General features: G+C 36.5%; 1 protein-coding gene across 4 annotated transcripts; it reads right to left on the reverse strand.

Moving 5' to 3' along the window:
* Positions 1-1443: 1443 nt before the first annotated feature.
* Positions 1444-13779, reverse strand: rcor2 (REST corepressor 2). 4 transcript variants are annotated; one of them, XM_048183977.1, is made up of 13 exons: positions 13622-13779; positions 10124-10246; positions 9777-9833; positions 9340-9420; positions 8512-8564; positions 6173-6334; positions 5568-5692; positions 5392-5458; positions 4582-4821; positions 4219-4296; positions 3908-3965; positions 2974-3191; positions 1444-2820 (listed from the first exon to the last, which is right to left on the reverse strand). In XM_048183977.1, exons 2-13 carry the CDS (start codon positions 10242-10244, stop codon positions 2455-2457), a joined length of 1626 nt encoding a protein of 541 aa, XP_048039934.1. In that variant the 5' UTR covers positions 10245-10246; positions 13622-13779; the 3' UTR covers positions 1444-2454. The 4 variants fall into 4 exon arrangements, with proteins under 4 accessions (XP_048039934.1, XP_048039935.1, XP_048039931.1 ...); XM_048183978.1 differs by lacking the exon at positions 13622-13779 and adding an exon at positions 13481-13501; XM_048183974.1 differs by lacking the exon at positions 13622-13779 and adding an exon at positions 13421-13441.
* Positions 13780-17540: the final 3761 nt, after the last annotated feature.

Below are 17540 nucleotides of genomic sequence, written 5' to 3' on the forward strand. Positions count from 1 at the left end.
TTTCGAGGAAAAAAGTTGAGATAAAATGTTGAGAATAAACTCATTAAATTATGAGAATAAAGTCATTAAATTACGAGAAAAAAGTCGTTAAATTACGAGAAAAAAGTCGTTAAATTACGAGAACAAATTCGTTAGATTACGAATTTGTTCTCGTAATTTAACAACTTTTTTCTCATAATTTAATGACTTTATTCTCAACATTTTATCTCGACTTTTTTCCTCGAAATTTAACGAAATTTTTCTCATAATTTAACGAATTTGTTCTCGTAATTTAACGACTTTTTTCTCGTAATTTAATGACTTTATTCTCGACATTTTATCTCGACTTTTTTCTCGAAATTTAACGAGTTTTTTCTCTAAATTTAACAACTTTAATCTCGAGATGGTTTTATTTTTTTATTATTGCTTGGGTTTCCAAAATTTTTGAGGCTTTCCAAGTATGAGGATCCCCTACTGCAAAGGCAGCTATATTATTATTATTTTCATATAGAAGGAACCATGTATACTGTATCAAAAACATATTAAGCTTATATTATATTGTAGCTTGTCAAAAAACTAACATGTGAAAAATGTATACAATTTTATTCCTATACAGATTTGTATATGAGTGCATAAGCCATTCTACCAAATGGGTGCCATTTGTTTGTTAGCACTGAATCTAATAACACGTATTACACTATTTAAAATGTGTATTATGCTTAATAATAAAATGTACTTTTGAGTTTAATGCATTTTTATACATGTAATGTCCTCCTGGGGACAAAAATGGCACTCATTCGATGGAAAGGCCCATGTTTCAGACTCATTTTTGTTCTTGCGCTAGCCGTGAATATCACTTATATATATATATATATATATAACACTAGAAAGTCTGTAAAATATCAATTAACATACAGTGGCTTTTACATAGGCTGAGCAGTTCCGAAGGAAGGCAGTGACTGGATATAAAACCTGACATCTGGATCTCAGTTACTGAAACCACACATAAAACACTCAAAACACGTGTGTGTGTAAAACAGTGACACTCAAGCTCTGTATGACGTTCTTGCAATGCAGATTTGTGTTTTATTTCTTACTCTTGAATTAGTTCTTTCTTTAGAAAACAATGAAAAATGAAACCGTAATATTAATTTTGTCCATGCGTTAATTAAAAAATGATTTTTTTATTGCTTATTTTAAGTTTGCATGCTAACTTTGACAGCTCAGAAAATAAGCTTTAGTGGGACCTTCTTGTGGCCCCCAGACCACAGTTTGGAAACCTCTGCAGAAAGCATCATTTTGCTTCATATTTCTGTGAAAAATTTCTAAAAATGTCGTATCACGCTTGGTTGGGACGTGATTAAGCATAATATGCATCACCTATTAGTGCATGTGTATTTAAGGGTCTCTTAAAGTATATGTAAAAAAAAAAAAAAAAAGCTGTAGTTTCCAGTAACAACAAACTTATTTGGTTATTTTCACTTTATTCTGAAAAAAAAATCTAAAACAAAAATAGCCACAAGCAAATCCAGTTCATTTGTAAACAGTTCTCACATACATAAAACATTTTGGAAGAAACGAGAACTCTTGCATGAGCTTCCTCGGGAATCATCTTTAGAGTTTTGATGCTTCTGTGTTTGTGCCTTTTAAGAGCGAGATGAAATCAGTGTACTTCAGAGTTGCAGCAACAACAACAACAACAAAAAAAAATCAAGTATTTTGCATCACTTAGTGCTTAGTCAATATTAACTAGTACTACATAAATTCACTACCTAACAATATCTCAAAGACCTAATTATACAAACGACAAAAAAACGCTTCACCCAGGATGATTCTATCAACATGGCTCTTCGATGGGAGAGAGAGTGTACACAATCTCCCAGTTTCCTGACACCAGGTGTACTTCAGAACACTCGGCAGTGCCTGTAGTCATGCACACCAGGTGATGTGCAGCTGTTGCCATAGAGATGGTGGAAGGAACAACAGAGTCTGTTGTCATGGCAGTTTTTAATTCCAGTGTATAAGGTTTTTACCCCACAATTTTGGTTAAACCTCCAGCTTCCACAGAGCTTTTTATGACAGACGGTGTTTCAGTCGCTGTAGTTACAGTGGAAGCAGTTGTGCTTGAAACTGTTCACGAGGTATAGCTGTAGAACCTGAGGACAGATAGGTTTGTGGGGTTTGTTTTTTGGCAAGACGGGGGTTTATATTCATGTATATGGAGCTTTATCCTCAGTCCTGAAGTAGAGAAGCAGTGCGTCACACTATGTGTTTCATCCTTCCTGATTTGCTAAACGTGCGTCTTGGCACACGTCCAGCTTTGCTTCCGGTTCACCTCTGTTTTTTCCTGTCTCTTGGGAGGCATTTCTACACATTGCCCTTTTACACTGATTTGAGACCAAATTCTCAGTTAAATGACTTTTACTATTTGAGTCTCCTAAAAACCATTATAAAAAGGCAAATGTTACACGGCAATCAGTGTGACTGGGGGGATTCCACCTTCAACCCCACCAGTGAGGGCGGCAGCTGTCCAGCAGAGGCAGAGGAGGAACTTAGCGAGTTCCTCAGTGCCCCCTGGTGGAGCGAGGATGCCACCGCGGGTCTGATGAGCGGAGGGGGAGGGTGATTGTGGGGCGTCCGGTTTTGTAGAGGTCGCGTCTGTAGCGGGGGAGGCTGTCGCAGCAGGCTAGGGGGCGCTGAGGGGGGCGCGGGGCGCAGTAAGGGTGGAGGTTGAGTGAGGGGTGGGGAGGACTGGGCAGAGTTGGGGTTCCCGACAACACTAGCATCCGAAGAGGGCAATGGACTGTCAGAGTGAGGCGGAGAGCTGCCATCCATCTTCACCTGTAGTAACAAAGAAAGATGGAAAAGAGAAAATGAATTCCTCAGTTGTTGTTAACTGTTCTTTATCTCCTGCCTGCTGAAACAAGTCCTATTGCACAACATTCATAAGCCTCGTCATATTCAAATCAAGTCTTTTTCCTCATTCTCTCTCACCTCGTCGTCCTCCGCTCCTGCCGACCCGTTGAGCTCCATGTTCACAGTCCTCCCGCTGCTCCCTTGCACCACTTCCTGTTCTGCCTGCCATTCACGTAGCACCTCCTCGAGATTGAAGCGTCTCCGGTAGCTGACGAAGAACGAGCTGACCTGCGCTACCGTCTTGTTGCCAATCACATCTGCTATGGCTGCAAAGTCTTTACCGTATCGCCTAATAGCTGGAGAGCAAAACGGCTACATGATAAAACTGCTCACGGCTATGCTTCAAATTAAACAATATTATGCATTCAATCTGTAGTATCTCCTACTTGCAAATCCTCGGACATCTTGCTTTAAAACAAGGTGTATGATGTGAATTCGCTTTGTATAGATTTTTGGCGCAAACCAGAAATTGTGGCCACAGATAAATAATTGACAATGAATACTGCAATATTCCATAAAAGGCATGAATTTTCATGGTGACTTTATCTTCATGAAAGATTACAAAGTGGAAGGGTTACTCTGAGGTTATTAGGAACTCACTAATTTGGCCTGAGACCATCAGTTTGGGTAATACGACCATACCAATAATGTTTACCATACTTTTAAGATGGGTATTAGTTGTGCCATACATTCTAGCAAGTTGAATCGTTGAATAGGTTAGCTGGATTCAGCTACTATTTGATGTTTTCAACTTGTATGCAAGTCTTTTGGGAAGATCTTCTCTGCTCTCAAACCAGGAATTACAGAAGCGTTCTTTTATTATTAACTAGGGATGCATTAAATGAAAAATATATGAAGATTCTACACGATTTTGTCTAAATAACACTTAAAACTAAAATCAGTGGTTTTAAATGCTACACGTGAATTAAGGCATCACATCGTTATAATATACTATATGAAATATGGTTATTCATTTTGAGATCTGTTCTGAAATATATGGATACCAGCTCACCTTGAACAGCGAGGAGCTGCTCCTCAGTCGTCCAGCGAGTGTTGATTTTTTGAGTGGGCTGAAGGAAATGTAGTGCAGGGAGAAAAATTAGAAGTATAATGAAGCTACAAACTCTGTATTTTAAAAATATTAGGCTTTATTAGTGTCTTGGAAATGGAGACTTTGCATTCACAAAATGACATTCAATATTATGCCTTGCTTTTTAACATTTACATGTATGCCAAGATATACTGCAGAGCCAATTTTTCAATGTAGTGTGAGTGATAAATGTGTGTGGTTTGTGTATCAAAGCAATGCAGATGGAAACCGACCTCTGATGGTCTCATGCCTTCAATTCCATCACCCAAGTTGTGCTTGAGAACACTGTTGGTTTGCTTGATACTTTGGACCTAAAAACGAAACAGATAACCAAAAATGTTCTGAGTGGTGATCACATTATTGAAAACAGTTTTTGCTGCTTAATACTTTTGTAGTAGTCATGACACTTTTTTTTTTTCCAGAATTCTTTGTTGAACTCAAAGTTCAACAGCATTTATTTGAAATAGATGTCACTTTTGATCAATGTAACACATCCTTGCTGATTAAAAGTATTAATTTCTTTAAAAATCTCAGATTTACAACCACTACCAAAACCTTGTGATTTGATACTGAAAGTGTGTTTCTGTGCACATTACCTGTCTCTTAAGTGACACTAGTTGTGTGTCCAGCTGCCTGATAGTAACAGCTCCTGAATCAGTGGACGCCGAGAGGGCGACGATGTCCTCCTGTTCCAGGTGCATGCCTTTAGGAGGCCTACGACGAGCACGAAGAGGATGGTGGCGGTACTGTGCACCCTGGTTCTCTTTCCGAGTCGGACCAGATTTGCTTGAACCTTTATCACTCCCTCCTCCATTCCCAGAGTTCTGCTTTGTTGCCTGAAAAGCAGCACAAATGCAGTCTTTTTTAAATTCGGATTGAATCTTGGGTCATGTGACTGGTCACCTCTTTGTTTTGTTTTTTTGTTTTTTTACATTTTTAAACAACTTTTTGCCTTCACTTGTCCCTGACCAATGATACTCCATTTATTCCCTTTAGTCTCCAGAATAATATGGAATTAAAAGCTGTATAATTAGTATATAAGAATTTACTAAATGTGTTAAATAGTTTAAAGTCACAATGAAATCAAAGGTGACATTTCTTTTTTTTATTAAATATTCTAGTATTTATTATAAATAATTAAATTAATTAATTAAAATAACTGCCCTTCCCTCCTCCTCCAGTGACATCTCTTCACTTCTCTAATAACCGGCACGAGGGCGAGACAACCTGTCATTCACATGACATCACGGCAATAGCAAACCATAACGAACCAATCGATTCTCAACAGACAAAATCCAGCCCTGCATTTATCCAGCCCTGATATGCATCGCAATATGGAAGAAAAGACTATTGCAACTTCAGTTTCATGCCATGGAATCTAGTTATTTATTATACCATAGGCTCACCTCTTTCTTGGCGTTGATGTCAAAGTCACTGTCACTGCCTGGATCTCCTTCCTCTATCTCATCATTACTGGCAGGAACAAAAATACACACTTTGTAACCGTATATGTCTGGAAGCCACAACCGTTATGATTGATTGTCTTTTCTCTCCATCTTTCTCTCTTTTGCTCTCTTTTTACCTCTCATCCTTTTCTCTCTTGCTGAGGAGCTTGCGTGCTTGGCGGTCCATGACGCTTGTTCGGGTTCTGGTTTTCTTCCAGGAGTAATAGTACTTCACCAGGCTTGAGATCAGCTTGTCTGGGAGCTGAAAAATAAAAAATAACAGATGTTATGACTAAGTTTGTACGCTAAAAAAGAAGAAGATTCTATGTCCTGAATCAAATTTGTGTCAGATGTTCTTTGGAACATTCTTAAATCGTTTCAATGTTATAATGGATGACATTACAACAGGTTGGTCTCAAAACTATTTTTTTTTCTCCATACTATGGAAGTCAATGGAGTCCATCAACTGTTTGGTTACACATATTGTTCAAAACATTTTCTTTTGTGTTCAGCAGAAGAAAGAAATTCATACATGGTTTGAAACAACTTGAGGGTGAGTAAATGATGATTTTTGGGTGAACTATCCCTTTAACAGCGAGACCTCACTATGACTCTTTACATGGATGTGTGATTCTACACTGGGCCATATCTCAAGATGTCTGCTCTTCTGTAGTTGCAGGCAGATGTGAGAGCAGCAGATGACTCTTATATAACCCATCTTGCCTCCATCCCTCCCGCTCACCATCTGTTGGATGCGATGGAAGCTCTTGCCATGAAAGCTGAAAGCCTGTTCAAACAGAACTTTGTCTTCCACTGTCCACTCATCAGGAAAGGGAGTGAAGTTAGCCAGGTCAGCCAGTGACTTCTCCACATCATGCTTGTGCCACAGAAGCATGCCAAGAGCCTGTTGATATAAGACAGAAGGACTGTAACTGTCATCTGTCTAGAGGATTTCCATATCATGCCTAACATTTAACAAGGTTCCTTCACATTTTCCATTTAAAAATTCCATACTTTTACAGACTCAAATTTTCTCTGTAGATTTTCAGACCATATTTAACATAAATGGTTCATACGGCATTATTTTCAGCTTTATATTTGGTATATAGTACAATCATCTGTAAATATTTTTATTTTCTCAGGGTTTTTTTCATTGATATTTTGACAACATACAGAGCCCTTAAAAAAAATAAAATAATAATATTTTATTATATATATATATATATATATATATATATATATATATATATATATATATATATATATATATATATATACAGTCCAAAAGTTTGGAACCACTAAGATTTTTTATGTTTTTAAAAGAAGTTTCGTCTGCTCACCAAGGCTACATTTATTTAATTAAAAATACAGTAAAAAACAGTAATATTGTGAAATATTATTACAATTTAAAATAACTGTTTTCTATTTGAATATATTTCACAAAGTAATTTATTCCTGTGATGGCAAAGCTGAATTTTCAGCATCATTACTCCAGTCTTCAGTGTCACATGATCCTTAGGAAATCATTCTAATATGCTGATCTGCTGCTCAAGAAACATTTAATGTGTACAATTGTACAAAATATTTGTGTACAATATTTTTTTTCAGGATTATTTGATGAATAGAAAGTTCAAAAGAACAGTGTTTATCTGAAATCTAATCTTTTGTAACATTATAAATGTCTTTACTGCCACTTTTGATTGATTTAATGCATCCTTGCTGAATAAACGTATTCATTTCTTTAATTTCTTTTCAAAAAAATAAAAATAAAAATTCTTACTGACCCCAAACTTTTGAACGGTAGTGTATAATGCTACAGAAGCTTTGTATTTCAGATAAATGCTGTTCTTTTGAACTTTCTATTCATCAAGGAATCCTGAAAAAAAAAGTACACAACTGTTTTCAACATTGAAAATAATCATAAATGTTTCTTGAGCAGCAGATCAGCATATTAGAATGATTTCTGAAGGATCATGTGACACTGAAGACTGGAGTAACGATGCTGAAAATTCAACTTTGCATCACAGGAATAAATTACTTTGTGAAATATATTTAAATAGTACACAGTTATTTTAAATTGTAATAATATTTCACAATATTACTGTTTTTTACTGTATTTTTAATTAAATAAATGTAGCCTTGGTGAGCAGACAAAACATAAAAAATCTTAGTGGTTCCAAACTTTTGGACTGTACTGTATATATACAGACTTATATATATATTATATATATATATATATTATATATATTATATATATTTTTATATATATATATTAGACTTTTGCATCATGCACACAAGAAACTTTTTTGTGCCCTCGAGAAACTATTCACATGCGCACAGGAATTGTTTGTGTGCTGCTTACGCGTTACAATTTCTAGTTTTATACATACTGTAACCTATTTCCTTTGTGCGTCACTGCCATCTTACTATGAAGAAAACGAGAGCATGGATGCACATGAATTTATAGAGATCTATTTGCTCAAAATTTGTCTTTCCTTAGGGTAGTACCCCTAATATTAAGGCCTAATATCCAATTTAATGCATCCTCTGTGGAAGCAGAGAAACCATGACACAAAATGGGCTGATGGCACAATACGGCCAAAAGTGTTCAAAATTAGGCTTTCGTTAGGGCTGTATGTCATATTTTGGCAGCCAATAAACCATTAAATGTTTTCTTGTGCACACAGGTGTATACATTTTTTTATTTTAACAAAGGTCCTTTTAGAGGCTCTGTAATAGAGCGCTTAGAATATCGTGAGAAGAAACTCAAAATACTTATAACCTGCATTTTTGCATAATGAAAAAGTGCAACTTGAATGAATTCAGTCGTGTTTGACAATCACTAAAGAATCATTAAACAGCTGCCATGAAAAAACACACTTCTTGTATGATAAAATTACTTTCATTAAATTAACAATTTTCTATTCTAAAAAACTAAATAGGAGCAATAGTCTGGAAATGCATATATTTTTCCATGCTCTGCTTTCTTTTTTCCATACTTTTCCAGACCTGGAAATTACTCAAATCAAATTCCATATGTTTCCATACTGCGTAGGAACCCTGATTTAAGCGAAATGGTACCTGTTCCATGTTGTATCCGTGCTTCTCTTTGGCCATCAGTATATATTCATCCACTGAGAGTGAAAGAATGGAAAATAAAGTTTCTTTACAATCCAAAATGGCATATTTGGTGACAGTGTACAAAGGAATGGGAATAGCTAATGACCTAATAATTCACACAATGATGGTACCTACAATATGAATACGTTGAAAGGCATCGCAATAACGTAATAGAAAACAAAGAATATGACTATGATTTGAGTACGTCTGATTTTTTTTTAAAATACATTTAAAGGATTTAAATACTTGATATATCTTAGGCAAGAAAAAGAAATACAAACTACTCTAGACATCAAAAGAAGCACATTAATTAAAAAAACTAAGAGCACAATCCAAACAATCTGTAGACTACATAACCAGAGACTGAACAGTTACTGTGGATTAACCAAATCCAAATATCACAACATAATGTTTTGACTACTTTTAGTTACATATATGCCAATAAAGAGAAGCATTTAAATACTGCACATTAACTTAATGAATCATGATTAATTTTAACATTTTAAATAGATTACTGGCCAACACAAATGATTCACAAGTTAAAGGTAGTTTAACGATCAATGCATTTAGATTTTCGGCATCAAGAAAACTAGTTAAAGCAAAACAAGTTGTAAGAATAATACACATTGCATCTATATACGATTGAATCAGTACAGACCTACAGTATAACTGGCATCATTTTAAGAATAAGAGTAGTTTCTTTTCTTTTCTAAAGCACTCCTAATCAATAGCCTGAATCAAACTCTCAGCAGTTTTTAGACATTTTATATGTAAATAATTGTTTCTTACACATGGCATCGGACACTTGGCTGTTTGGCGACCAGACCAGCATGCTCCTGTGGTCATTCTCACTGTAGCGGGATGCACAGTCTGTCAACAGAAAGAACAAACATGTCTGTCCCACAGCACAGCAGCCTCTCTCAAATAACTCTGCAGTTGTTTCCTCCCCACACAACCTTCTTTTTTCACTTCTCTATGCCCCTCTGCTGTTTTTCTGTGTGTGTGTGTGTATTATATATATATATTATACAGACACACACACACACACTCAAAGACTATAGCTGTGTTCTCTCCTACTCCCCATCCTACTCCCCATAACTTGAGTGCACACAGAAACACCTACACACAGCCCTTTATCTTATCATGCTCATACAGACTGTGAAAAATGCATGGAGTTCAGAGATATATTCATCTCTTCAGAGATTAACTCCCATCTTCCTCTTTACCTGGTTTGAACTCTGGGATCTGTGCCTGGTAGTCCCCACCAACACGGATCATACTGTCTGTTTCAAAAGAGCAAGAGGGAAAAGGACGGTCAGGGAGAAGAAAAAACAAAAAACAAAAAAACAGGCAGGCAGTGCATCCTGACAGACGACAGAGGAAGAAAAGTGGGTGGAGGGAGAGGAGGTAAAAAGAATAGGATGCTTGACCGAATACACATACATATACTGATATATTGAAACATTTTACATTTAAACAATTTAGGATTGAAACTGTGCTAACATGTAAGGGAATAAAGGTGCAGATGGTGGCTTGGAGTTGCTGGGTTTGTGTGTGAATGTGTCAGACACACCATGTGTGTGTTCCTCATCGCTGCTCTCTTCCTCAGAGTGCTGGCTGTTCCCGTTCGTGACTGTTTTGGCCCTGCTTCGGGACAGCACACCAGACCCTGATCGCTCCATCACTGATGGCATGGCTGGGAAAGAGAGAGAGAGAGAGAGAGTTTAAAACGATCAGCATTGGCCTTTGTTTTCAAAGTCTTAAAGGGATAGTTCACCCAAAAATGAAAATTGTGTCATCATTTATTCACATTATGTCTTCCTAAACCTATACAATGAAAGTCAACATGGTTTAAAACAACACTGAGCCCTAAGAACTAACTGTATGGACAAAATAGACATTTTTCAAAATACAGAAAAAAGGTCATGCAGGTTTAGAATAACATAAGCATGAGTAAATGATGAATGATCATTTTAATTTCTGTATTTAAATTATGCCTTTAACGTAGAAGCATCTTTGATGCAAATTAATTGACTAATATAATAAGTTATGCTTCATGGACAGAATTTGATCTGTTTTTATTCATAAAACATATTGCTGTAAAACAAAATGTGTCTAACCACAATATTGTAACAACAAAACAGACAACCAGCACAAGGAGGTACAACAGCTAATCAAAAAACAATGAAAGGCTCCATATGAGGTTCCTCAGACTAATATATATTATACTGGTCAAAAGTTTGGAAACATTACTATTTTTAATGTGTTTGAATGAAGTCTCTTATGCTCATTAAGGCTGCATTTATTTATTTAATAATAAATACAGAAAAAACAGTAATATTGTGAAATAGTATTACAATTTAAAATTATGGTTTTCTATTTTAATATACTTTAAAGTATAATTTATTTCTGTGATGCAAAGCTGAATTTTCAGCATCATTACTCCAGTCTTCAGTGTCACATGATCCTTCAGAAATCATTCTAATATGATGATTAATTATCAGTGTTGGAAACATATATATATATATATATATATATATATATATATATATATATATATATATATATATATATATATATATGAGGTTATAAAGGGCTCCACTAGTCTGAGGAAACACCAAATGTATCTTTACATACATTGCAGTGGCGAATTTTTGACTTTATTGACTTCCTCAAGTAACATTATTCCAACAGTCACATTATTTACACGTATTTTCTTTCTGTGAACAGCCGCAGTCTGTTATGAAACGTGGTGATAAAATCAAATTAACCTCAAATTAGTACAAACAACTGAAACATATCTGTATGGAAATGAAGTCTGGCTAGATGTTGTGGGGGTTTAAATGCTCTTGGCTGCGTTTTGAGCAGCAGGTGATGGAGTTCATTTCGCCTGGCTGAGGTATCAAACCAGAAAGCGCGGGATACACTGTAGTGTAATGTTTCTAAATTTGTAACGAAATTAGGTAACTTTCATTTGTTTCAACGCCAATAAATGAGACTTTCACTCGGTGGACAAGAAGTCTTTGTTTCGCGAAAACTGGTAGTGAACACTAGAGCTGACGTTCATCATTTTATAAATATCTAGATGAACAGTTGCAGAACAACAGATACCATCATTTTCGTAAACAATGACCCAAAGAACAATTTTACTAAGCTAAATGCCATTGTGATAGCCAACCTGCACCTCTCTATAAATCTCATAAATCCCCGTTTTCACTCAAATTGTGCATTTGAACACCCTAAAAAATACACAAATAAAAAAGTAAAATGTCTCTAATCTATAAAAGTGGACACAAAAGACGCATTTGACAAAATAAATTACATAATTTGGCGTTATTCTGATTACACGTCATCAAAATCTTAAATAAGATTAAGTATTTGTTCACACTTGTTAATTAAGTAAAAAAATAAAAAAATAAATAAAAAATCGTTATGTGTCATAAAATGAAGCGTTGAATAGAGAGAGTGACGTCACGACCAGTGTCTCTATTGATTGAAGTTGCCGTCCGGCTCGGTGTGAATTCAGATTCAGTACCAAAACACTCAATTATGTGGCACTGGACTGTCCTTCGCATAACAAAAGTGTCCAAATCAACTCTTAATGGTGTTTCAGGTGAAAACAGTTATCGATTGCCCCCTTAAAACTCCGAGAGGTCGCATCATCCGACCACCATCCAATCAACCGTTCCTTGTTCATTTAAACATTTCTGTGAGTAAACGCGCACGCATCTTGCTCGGCTAATGATAATTCATCATTCAAACTTCAAAAGTACACAAAAGGGACAAAAAGCATCTTTCCCCTCACCTCTCTTTTCGCACAGTCGCTCACTCAAGTCTGAGTCCTTTTGTGTAGAGCCACGCTTATGTCCCTATTCCAGTTGATGGCTAGAACATTTGCCTTATAACGTTAGTTGCCAGTCCGAATAGCAGTTCACTACCTGGCTTGCTTTCTTTCTCACCTATTCAAACTTATTAAGCGAGAAATAAGTGCTTTAAAACATCAGCACTACGCACGTTTGGTAATATTCAACTACATTAGAGCTTCAGTGGATATTCGCACGTTTCTCATTCTCTCCAGTTCATCGCATCGGCCACATACGGATCCTATCCGTGTGTATGTGCCGGGGAGACCGGAGAACTCCTCACAACCGAGAAAACCTTCCGCGGTGTTCGCCTCTCCCCAACTAACTTCCATGTCAATTACATAGTCCGTTTAACCGGCATCAAATTCATAACAAGTGCCTTGGACAATCGTTTCATGAGTTAATCTGACTCTCGCAGTTCGCATATGCGCAGCATTAATAACAAAACGCTAAGTGAAACAGTCCCGTCGTAAAAAGCCGTTATTTAACCGTTAACTGCGCATTTGTTTATATTTAAAAATATTTTAGAACATCTCAGACAACTCTCGTCATGAAACGAACTCATTACCGATCCATTACTTTGTGTTTTACCTGCGGTGCTCCTACATTAAATCAAACGGAACTACTTCCTGCTGTGTGCGCGGAGGGATTCGTCAGCTGTGCAATGCAGTGCTGAGGCTGCCTAGACTCTTCACTAATATATGCAGGAGAGGGGGAAAAAAGCCTAGAACTTGCTTATTTAGCTCAATAATGAGCATTTTATGATGAATATCATGGATTAGGCTTCAGTTATAGTTCTTTTACAACATCCAAGTCCTAAAGTCCTAAAGAAATCAATATGATTTACACTGTAAGCCATGGTCTACAATTATTAAACATAACCTGGAGCTATTACAGGTGAGAATAAACTTGATATCAAGGCACAACACTGATACTGACATATAAAGACTGGATTATATGGACTGACACTATCTCCCAGCAGGCCCAAGTGATGGACAGATCCTCACCCGTATTCACTGATACTCTTTCTCTGTGGTTTTTGCAGACAAGAACAGAGACAGACATACCAGCACTTGTGGCACAAGACCCCTCCCAACCATCCCCTCTCTGTCTATGTGTTTCTCTCTCCAACCATCTTCTCCCTCCCCTCCTTCATGCCATCTTGCCAGTACTGTGCAAAAGAACCATCTCCATTTTCTCTAACTCACCTTAGTTGTCCCTTTATGATGATCTCTCCTTTCTTCTCTCTCTCTCTCTCTCCTCTTCCTCTCTGTTAGACTTCCTCCATCCTCATCACCTCTGAGTTCCTCTTTCCTCCCCTCCCCCTCTCTCTATTCCTCCTCTTCTTGCACTCCCTCCTCCACCACCCCCCACGCAGGCGTGCACGCGCGCACATGCACACTAGTCAGAGAAAGAGGTTTACAGGACTGATCTCTGCTCGCAACCACAGGCCTGGAGGTGTAGTTTGAGTCTTGCCCTATTTTTTTACACGAACTCTCAGCAATAACATTGAAAGCCACATCCCATTGTTCTCGTGCTGCATTAGTATAGCCATTTAGGTCGTGATCTGTTGATTTATAAACATTTTAATAGGTATTAAAATCACTCCATCGTGGTTATCGAGCATGTATGAAGGTTGAGTGTGAGTTGTGCTGGTGATTTTAACAGTGGTGAACTCTCTGACCCCCCTCCCTTGTTTCCCCTCCTGAAAATGCCATCTCTCCCCGTCGCGAGACAGATTACCCGAAAACAAAAGCTTCGGGGCGGGGCTTCGTGACGGCCCATCTGCGAGAGGGGCGTGGTCAAGAATATGCAGCGTTCTTTGCTTTCAACACATGATAGAACCTATAAGTTATGGCTGTGGATTGTTTATAATAAAGAAGCAATGAGTGTTCAACAAGGGACCATCCTAGCTAGATGTGTGAGGTTCAAAGTTTACTGTAGTATTCGGTGTACTGAAATTATTACCACTGGTATTTAAATGCGCAGTTCAAGCCATGGTAAATTCTCCAAGGTGGAGACACACAGTAGCAGTTCCTCCACAGTAGCAACTTAACTTGCTGCCCTGTATTGTCAACTAGTGCTTCCTTGTGGACGAAAGAGGTACTGTAGGGTCATTATAGGCCTCTGATAAATAATTAAGTCCCTTGGACATGTTGGTGGTGGTTTCACCTAAACATCTTTCTCTATTATAGGAATCGAAAGAATTTTGTATTCATTGAATATTTATTATAATATGATACCAAGCATTTAATCATGTCCCTGATGGGCTTAGAATTTTGGTTAATTAATATTAGCATCTATTTGTGTTCCATTGTTCTTTTCTGTTCCATGTGTTCCAATTATGCAAAAAAAATACACATAATTATTGATTGAAAACACAGTGTTGACCTGTGCTCCCCAGGCTAAACCCAAATAAACTTTTCCTATATATAAAAAACTAAATCAATCCATAGTCATTAAAAGCTTATTAATTTCATTTATGAGCCAAAAAAAAATTAATAAATACATAAAAAAATCATCAAACACAACACCATCACATTTCATTGTTTTACTGATGCACAGTACACACAAAACAACACACTATGGAATTTACTACAAAATAGCACAAACAAGAATTCAGAGTTGGAATTAAAATTATTATGGGGATTAATGATACTTGTTATGATTTTAACCTAAACGTGTAACATTCTTTCTAAAATTATGGGATTAATGATACTTGTTATGATTTTTTAATGTTTGTGCACACGTTATATAAAAAGTTGTTTTTAAATCACATTTGCATATTATTATTTTTTGGAATATAATTTTTTTTTTTTTGTTCTGTGACATCATGTCTTCATGTAGGTCTTCACTGTATGTTTGCTAGTGAATACACACAAAGTGTATTTTTATTGACTTTTCCAATAAAGTTGAATTTATTCATTTTCTACGGAGTCCCGGACATGACATGCAGGAAAAAAATAGGCTAAATCATGCGCATGATTTACCATTTCATTCCCTCGATTTACTAAAACGTGCACAATTTACTATTTTGTTTCCTCGGTTTACTAAAACGAAATAGTAAATCATGCGCACGTTTTAGTAAACCGAGGAAAGGAAATAGTAAATCGTGCGCATGTTTTAGTAAATCGAGGGAAGGAAATAGTAAATCGTGCACGTTTTAGTAAATCGAGGGAAGGAAATAGTAAATTGTGGGCACGTTTTATTAAATAGAGGGAACGAAATAGTAAATTGTGCACGTTTTAGTAAACCGTTGGAAGGAAATAGTAAATCGTGCACGTTTTAGTAAATCGAGGGAAGGAAATAGTAAATCGTGCGCATGTTTTAGTAAATCGAGGGAAGGAAATAGTAAATCGTGCACGTTTTAGTAAATCGAGGGAAGGAAATAGTAAATCGTGCGCACGTTTTAGTAAATCGAGGGAAGGAAATAGTAAATCGTGCGCATGTTTTAGTAAATCGAGGGAAGGAAATAGTAAATCGTACACGTTTTAGTAAATAGAGGGAACGAAATAGTAAATTGTGCACGTTTTAGTAAACCGTTGGAAGGAAATAGTAAATTGTGGGCACGTTTTATTAAATAGAGGGAACGAAATAGTAAATTGTGCACGTTTTAGTAAACCGTTGGAAGGAAATAGTAAATCGTGCACGTTTTAGTAAATCGAGGGAAGGAAATAGTAAATCAATCGTGTAAATCGTTTTAGTAAATAGTAAATAGTAAATCGAGGGAAGGAAATAGTAAATCGTGCACGTTTTAGTAAATCGAGGGAAGGAAATAGTAAATCGTGCGCACGTTTTAGTAAATCGAGGGAAGGAAATAGTAAATCGTGCACGTTTTAGTAAACCGTTGGAAGGAAATAGTAAATCATGCACGTTTTAGTAAATAGAGGGAAGGAAATAGTAAATCGTGCGCACGTTTTAGTAAACCGAGGGAACGAAATAGTAAATCGTGCACGTTTTAGTAAATCGAGGGAATGAAATAGTAAATTGTGCACGTTTTAGTAAACCGTTGGAACGAAATAGTAAATCATGCACGTTTTAGTAAATCGAGGGAAGGAAATAGTAAATCATGCACGTTTTAGTAAATAGAGGGAAGGAAATAGTAAATCGTGCACACGTTTTAGTAAACCGAGGGAACAAAATAGTAAATCGTGCACGTTTTAGTAAATAGAGGGAACGAAATAGTAAATTGTGCACGTTTTAGTAAACCGTTGGAAGGAAATAGTAAATCATGCACGTTTTAGTAAATAGAGGGAAGGAAATAGTAAATCGTGCGCACGTTTTAGTAAACCGAGGGAACGAAATAGTAAATCGTGCACGTTTTAGTAAATCGAGGGAATGAAATAGTAAATTGTGCACGTTTTAGTAAACCGTTGGAACGAAATAGTAAATCATGCACGTTTTAGTAAATCGAGGGAAGGAAATAGTAAATCGTGCGCACGTTTTAGTAAACCGAGGTAACGAAATAGTAAATCATGCACGTTTTAGTAAACCGAGGGAAGGAAATAGTAAATTGTGCACGTTTTAGTAAACCGAGGAAATGAAATAGTAAATCGTGCACGTTTTAGTAAACTGAGGGAACGAAATAGTAAATCATGCACGTTTTAGTAAACCGAGGAAATGAAATAGTAAATCGTGCGCACGTTTTAGTAAACCGAGGGAAGGAAATAGTAAATCGTGCACGTTTTAGTAAATCGAGGGAAGGAAATAGTAAATTGTGGGCACGTTTTAGTAAATAGAGGGAACGAAATAGTAAATCATGCACGTTTTAGTAAACCGAGGAAATGAAATAGTAAATCGTGCGCACGTTTTAGTAAACCGTTGGAAGGAAATAGTAAATCATGCACGTTTTAGTAAATCGAGGGAAGGAAATAGTAAATCGTGCGCACGTTTTAGTAAACCGAGGGAACGAAATAGTAAATCGTGCACGTTTTAGTAAATCGAGGGAATGAAATAGTAAATCGTGCACGTTTTAGTAAATTAAGGGAACAAAATAGTAAATCGTGCACGTTTTAGTAAACCGTTGGAAAGAAATAGTAAATTGTGCACTTTTTAGTAAACCGAGGGAAGGAAATAGTAAATCGTGGGCACGTTTTAGTAAATAGAGGGAATGAAATAGTAAATTGT

This window comes from Megalobrama amblycephala, linkage group LG3 (genome assembly GCF_018812025.1).
Source record: "Megalobrama amblycephala isolate DHTTF-2021 linkage group LG3, ASM1881202v1, whole genome shotgun sequence".
NCBI lineage: Eukaryota > Metazoa > Chordata > Actinopteri > Cypriniformes > Xenocyprididae > Megalobrama > Megalobrama amblycephala.